This window comes from Triticum dicoccoides, chromosome 5A (assembly GCF_002162155.2).
Source record: "Triticum dicoccoides isolate Atlit2015 ecotype Zavitan chromosome 5A, WEW_v2.0, whole genome shotgun sequence".
NCBI lineage: Eukaryota > Viridiplantae > Streptophyta > Magnoliopsida > Poales > Poaceae > Triticum > Triticum dicoccoides.
In genome coordinates this window covers 443,316,405-443,323,486 of record NC_041388.1, presented here as the reverse complement: position 1 = coordinate 443,323,486, position 7,082 = coordinate 443,316,405, and the positions used below count along the sequence as shown (strand labels likewise).

Genomic DNA, 7,082 nt, shown 5'->3' with positions numbered 1-7,082 from the left:
CGTTGCTATGCATCTCCATGGTTAGATCTTGCGTGTGCGTAATTTTTTTTATTTTCCATGCAACGTTTCCCAACAGATGCTGGATTTGATATGGATACACACTTGAAGGATCGATGGGAGGGGTCCTTCATGATCACAACCGCACGTGCATTGTTGCTACAAACGAATAAATATAGACGTATGGTTTGATTCATTTACAGTTCATTGCTGCTGCAAACGAAAAAAATAGACATATGCTTAGATTCATTGACGGCAAAGTTTGTTGTGGTAAAATTTGGAATGCATCTAGTCCGTACTGCTGGATGTAACAAGATTGAAATCAACTCCGACAGTGTAGAGGTGGTTGAAGCTCTAAAGGAGGGCAACTCTTCTTCAGTTGCTAGTGCTATATGTCATTAGATTTCAATCATAGCATTTATGAGCATTGTCATAGACTTTTCTGCCCCTAGTTGTTGAATAGATACTGCCCCTAGTGCGGTTATTCCCGCGATGCCACTATTTTGATGAATGAATAAATGAGGAGATAGTTGTCAAAAACCAAAAGTTGTCTAAATCTAGTCTCCAATGCATCAATGAAATCCATAAGTATATGATTTTCTTCTGAATCATGCAAAGTTATTCATTCTGATGGCGAGAGATCAAGTCCAAGACATAGAAACATGAAAAAGAGAGAGAATAAACACAGAAAGAACGGGACGTAGGCCTGATCACTAAAACGGGCACGGCTAGCTACTGATGATCACCAAAAGAACCCAAGAACAGCCTCTGACGCTCACTCAAGACTTCTACTGCCACGAGAACGGGAGGGACGGCGACGTGCCCTCCGAGGAGCCGTCGGCGCCGACGTGGAAGATCCCGTGGCAGTTCATCTCGTTGTCGTTGGAGCTCGGGACCAGTGCGCCACCGGCGTTGAGCTGCTGCTCGCCGTCCATGCCGCCGGCGAAGGCGGCGAAGCCGGTGGCGGCGCTGGAGGCCTGGGAGCAGGCGAACCAGGAGGAGCTGCCGAACTGCTGCAGGTTGGGGACGGAGGGGATGTGCTCGCTTGGACGGACCATCCGGCTGACGTCGACGCTGGAGGAGTTGGCCGGGGATGACAGAAGAGAGAGAGCACAGTCGGAGTCGAGCATGTGCGTCAACTGTCCATCGGAGAACATCTTGTTGCTGCTGCTGCTCTCGGGCGGCGGCGGCGGCGCGACGGCCTTGAGGAGAGGCTGGCACACGGGGGGGATCTCGAGGGCCGCCGCGCCCGTGCTGAAGCTCATCTGGTCTCCTTCGTGGAGGAAGGGGAAGCGCCGGCCTTCCTTGGAGTAGGACGACGAAGAGCCGGCGAAATTGATCTGGTGAGTGGTGGTGTAGTATGGATTGCTGTCCTCGGATTTGATGATCCCGGACCAGCTTGACTCCGGCCTTGGAGCGGAGAAGGACGCGAACCTTGTCCCTGCATTTGAATACAAACCTGAACGGTCATCATGAAACGAGCATCAGACTCTGTAGTATTCAAATGTAGCAGAAATGTAAAAAAACTGAAAATGCAGCATTGTGCAATCACCCTGCTAATTCGAATATTCAGTTTACAATGTGCTCTTGTATACCCTTGATCTACTGTATATTATACTCACCATGTTACTCAACATCATCCATGTCAAATGAATTTGATGCTATAGAGGGCAAGAAAAAGGTATATAAAGCCATCCGATGTTCGCTGTGTGGGTTGCAGGATGTGTGGGGTGGTGGACACACCGAGTTAGATACAGAGCAGTATATATACTTTATGCCAACTTCCATTCTTATGATGCGAGAACAGTCGTAGATCCATGCAAAATATGCAAGTTAAGCTTATTATCAATTCAACAGGAGAAAATATGTCCGATGTAAGCACGAACATTTCACCGAGTGTTTGCATGTGAATAACTTTATAACAGAAATATCTGAATCTGAGGGAGGTTGCTATATAATTTGTTCATTTCAGCTATGTCAATGTAGCAATCGACAGGCTGACAAAAAGAAGCGGTTATAAATAAGAAAAATACCTTGTTGTCTTGTCATAAAGCTCCCAGAAGTCATGCTATCAACCTGTGGCTTCCTGCGGCGCCTGTTGTGCCCATCAAGGCGCTTTCTACAGCTACGCTTAGCCTCGTCAAACTCGGCGAGCAAGTGGAATCTAGCGAAACAAAGATTAATGGTAAGAAACACAAACATTTAAGCAAACAGGAGCCATGATACTAACATATTGACCCATTTAGTTGTATATCAGCATCGTCCTTAATGGCATACTGACCCTGTTAATGACACCCTAAACAAGTTACCAGTGTAAATCAGCACCATCCTTAATAACATATTGATCCATTTAGTTGTAAAAATCAGAGTACGATTGTTGTAGAAGGAAGAGAGAAAATCAGAACACATTCAAAGGCCCTTGGGTATAGAACCTCGCATAACCTCGATATAAGAAAATAAAAGTAACTCCAAAATGTCTTACCACTCCCATAATACAGGCAAGTGCTACAAGGACACATGATATCCGGCCATAGTGGACAAACAAGCACTATAAGACAAGACCTAAGCATGGCATTCATGATCAGAGAGGATTCGCACAACCATTATGCTTAAAACTTAAAAGTATGCAAAAAATTCCAGCAGAAAACAACTTCAGTTGTCTACTTGACACCATCACTGTTCTGATTCTGAACAAATAACATGCTCTGATGCAATAAGGCACGTGGAAAATCAAAGGCTACAAGGACCAAACAGAGTGGTCTGAATATTTATTTGCTCGACATTAAAACAGCACACAGATTCCATGAAGAAAAGAGTACGCACACGACGCAGCTGGACCACTCAGATTTCAATGCGTCAGTTAACAAATTTCAGTGCATGGGGGGCTTGGCTTTACGAAAGCTTTCTACTGGGCCTGCAAAGCGCAGCAAGTTAGTGCAACTCCTGTTGGACATTTGGACCACGGTATAGGTTCCAACAGGTGTATGGCAGTGTGGCACCAGCCTGTAGGAACACTGAAGGAGTACAGTATGGTGATCCAAATTTTTGCTCCACTGGGCGCACTATTGCCCGATTGTGTGTCTGATAGGCACTCAATCATTGGAAACGCGCCCCCACTGAGATATAAACAATTTTAGGGGAAGACGACCAAATGATTGATGGGTAATTCTTTTGTATTCCTTGAACTTTGAAGGCACATGATGCAGAGTTAGTTGCTCACCACGGCTCTAAAATGTACTCCCTCTGTCCCATAATGTAAGACGTTTTTTGACTCTAGTGTTGTGTAAAAAACCATCTTACATTATGGGATGGAGGGAGTAGTAAAAGGCAAACTCGAATGAAATAGCATTGAACCTAAAAGGGTTTCAGATCAGTACTAGTGTGCAATGAACCTCGAAAGATGTACAGTACAAAAACATGTGAAACTGGAGGCATTTTCCCCCCATTTTCACCTGTTTTTGTACATACCATATCTGACAGACATACCTCAGTTTTTATGCCAAGTCTAGAAAAAATAAAATGAAAATGTTTCAAATACATGAACAGTTCAGCTAGAAAGGAATGCGCATAGCAAGAACATTAAGTGCAAGTCACTCCAATAATTCTATCTGTTCAATAATGGAAGAACAAGGTTCTTACTGGAGTATTTGGAAAAGGCCACAGGTTAGATTTTGAAAGAGTGTAGCTTTTGTTGGCTACTAACCTTAAGCGCAAAGCTACTCCAATAATTCAGCTAACCGATGAATAGTACTAGAACATCCAAGGCACTCAAAGACAACCGGCTCCACCAAAATGCAAAATGTAGAACCTATTTTGCAACGCTGTTTCAACAATTGGCTCTAGCGGCCCCGGCATCTCACGTGGAAAAAACAAGGCTAATAACAAGAAGCGGTCATGGCAGATGAGGTAGGCCAGTTTCTGGCAAGAATTCAATAAAACAGGTCATGTGTTCAGCAACATCTTTAAAGGGTGAACAGCCCACACACAACATATACTGCTGCACACAATAACCCACGAGTAAACCCAAAGAATTCGCATGGATCTGGTGGTTACTACTCATTCAGCAATGAGGGGCAATCATGTCAGACATGGGGCCCACCGCTCAGTCCATAAACCACCTCAAGGGCAAAATGGGTTGATCCTGAAGTACCTACCGGGTTACCCAGATTAACTTCTTGACTCCCCACCCCGCAAAAAAAAAACAATTCTTGACTCCCCAGTTGGTGCAAAATATGTGATAGTTACTGGGGACACTACAGTAGAGCATCGCACCACTTTTATTTAGCCAGAATAAAAGTAGTGGTACCTTCGATCCATCTGTTCAGTCAATAAACCACCTCAAAGGCAAAATGGGTTGATCCTCACGTACCTATGGTTAACCGTGGTTTACACACACAAAAAAACTATGGTTTACACAGATTCACTTCTTACCACCTGTTACCTCCGTCCCAAATTATGTCTTAAATTTGTGTAGATGCTACATCCGTATCTACACAAATTTAAGACAAATAATTCGGAACAGAGGGAGTAGTTGGTTTAAAATCTGTGCTGATTTTTTTGTCATAGTAAAAGTAGTACTCCCTCCGTTCCAAATTACTTGTCGAAGAAATGGATAGAAAAGGATGTATCTAGAACTGAAAATACGTATAGATACATCCATTTGTGCGACAAGTAATTCGAGACGGAGGGAGTACTAATATATTTGTCGATGTCACAAATTATACTCCAATATTAAACTCCAAAATAAAAGAAGTACTAATATATTTGTCGATGTCACAAATTATACTCCACTCTTAGACTTCAAACCAGAACAATAATTATTTTCAAAAAAAGGGGGGAATCCAATGGCAGGTTTGAAAATGTGGCAGCTAGCAAATAATAAAAAGGACTGCTCCATCTGATCTTTGGCACATGGAGTGCATCAGCCACTTTTCACTGGTAATAATTCACGCCCGTGGGCTAGAAAGTTACCAGTGCAAAAGTAGGAAAATGGGAGGGCTATGATTCAGGTATACTACTGATTGCCCAAAGTAAAAAAAACTTGGGGGTACTTGTCTATATGAAAAGGCTGAAAAGTTAGTGCCGGATAAAGGAAAAGTTACTGGTGCATCCTTGAGACCGAACAGTGAGATATGCTCAGCTCACTCTCACCGCCCCCTACTGATTCTACCAGCAGTGCTCCTTGCTTGGAATGGGAGCAACTGGTGGTTAATTTGAGCCAAAGAGAAAGGCAAAGCCAGTTCCTGAGAAAGAACTGGCTTGGATAGTTGGATTGGCCTTTTCACTTTGAACAAAGGGACGGGAATGATGATCAGCAGCAGTAAAAAAAGGAGGGGAAATTGGTGTGCAGTCAGTCAATTTTACCATTGCGAAAATTCAAGCAATGGTCTTTCTGCAACATCACAATCGCGGGAATTTTCGCGATTTTGGCGGGTTGGATGGTTGGTTACCTGCTGCACTGCTGGCAGAAGCGCATCTCGCGGCCGGCGACGACGACGAGGGGGGTCTTGGAGTGCGCCTCGCACACCTTGTGCCGCCGGTGGTAGTCGCGGCACTTGCTCAGGTCGGCCTTGCAGCCGTCCACGGCGCACGACGGGCAGTGCCCCGCCCCCGCGCCGCCGCCGCCGCCGGCCCCCGGGCGCGGCCGCTTCAGCGGGCTCGCCGACGGCACCACCGCCGCGGCGTTCGACGCCGACGCCGACAAGGACGCCGCCGGGCCGTTCGCCGCGGCCGTCGCCACGGGCGGCTGCTGCTGCTTCATCGCGCCGTCCGCCGCGGGGCCGAACTCCCCCAGCCCGCCCAGGTTGAGGTCGACGGAGCACTCGGGGCGGCCCGGCGGCCCGCGCGCGGCCGCGGCGGCGATGCCCGCCGCGGCGGGGGCGGCCATGGCCGGCACCCCGTCGTGCTCCAGCTCGGCCAGGTCCCAAGAGCCCGGCATCTTGAGATCCCAATCCATGCCGCACGCTCTCTCGCCCGCTCAGTCACCACCAGCGCAGCCCAAGCAAGCAGGCAGCCCCACCGCTTCCCCTGACGCTTCTTGGCCACCACAGACCTTTCTCTCTCCCTATCCCAGGGCCAGGCAACTGCTCGCCGGTTTGTCCGCTCCCTCCGGCCGGCCCCGTCACCTCACTCCGCGACGAGGGAAGCTAGCGACCAAGCAAGAATCATTGCGCGGCGACCACCATCGCACCGGAGGCGAACAAACGGAAGCGCGAACGTGCAGCGGGGCATGCAGCCGCGGCCTATCCCGACAGGGATGGGGGGAGTGGAGGCAGCAGAGCAGAGCGCACACGCGCACAGACGAGCCAGCGAGCAGCGAGACAAGAGAGATGGCGCCAAGGGAGTGGACGGGAGGCAGTCAGTACATGCTCGCAGAGGCAAGTGCAGCAGGTGTGTGGGATGGAGCAGGGACAGCCATGGACGGGAGAGCTGCCACTCCTGCTGGCGAGTGGTGGTGGGGTGGTGGAGACTAGTCTCTTCTACTTGTACTAGTAGGGGAGGAGGGGGGTGGGGGGTGCATATAAGCGGGAGTGGCAATATTTTTGATTAACAGTTTATTGTTGGTCTTGATCGATCCCCTGACAGGGATTCCAAAGGAGGAGGAGGAGCAACGAATGGGTCGGCCCCATGCCTGTCAGCGCCATGTTCACCCTTTAACGCCAGCATGGAAGCCTTGTGCTGCAATTATTGGGGGCGGGCTGGGTTTGGTTGGGGTTTGGGGGCTTCGCTTTCCCTTTCTTGGCGCCTCAACAAAGGTGTGTGTGTGTGTGTGTGTGTTAGTCACTGCTAATGAGCTATGGTTAGCGCCTCATGGTCAAGCTAGATTGTGGTTTTGCTCAATGTAAAGCTCTCTTTGGAACAAAGTAGGAGTAGGGATTTCATAGGAACATAGTCTTGTGGTTTTCCTATGACGCCTTTTCGATCCTAGGCGGACGGTTCTTTGTCCGACCCTCACGTTTTCGCTTCTTCGGCCAAGCTCAATGGAGCATGTGTCTTTATCTTTCGCCTTCTTGCTCGCGAAGAAACGGTTGCTTCGGTGTTCTTGTGGAGAATCTAAACGGCTACGTTTTGCGCATTCTATGTTT

The 7,082-nt window shown here is 48.2% G+C and overlaps 1 protein-coding gene across 2 annotated transcripts; it reads right to left on the bottom strand.

Moving 5' to 3' along the window:
• Nucleotides 1-560: 560 nt before the first annotated feature.
• LOC119302201 (squamosa promoter-binding-like protein 18) lies at nucleotides 561-6,474 on the bottom strand. 2 transcript variants are annotated; one of them, XM_037579232.1, is made up of 3 exons: nucleotides 5,448-6,474; nucleotides 2,031-2,161; nucleotides 561-1,456 (listed from the first exon to the last, which is right to left on the bottom strand). In XM_037579232.1, exons 1-3 carry the CDS (start codon nucleotides 5,951-5,953, stop codon nucleotides 786-788), a joined length of 1,308 nt encoding a protein of 435 aa, XP_037435129.1. In that variant the 5' UTR covers nucleotides 5,954-6,474; the 3' UTR covers nucleotides 561-785. The 2 variants fall into 2 exon arrangements, with proteins under 2 accessions (XP_037435129.1, XP_037435130.1); XM_037579233.1 differs by having other exon boundaries at nucleotides 561-1,438.
• Between the last annotated feature and the right edge of the window lie 608 nt (nucleotides 6,475-7,082).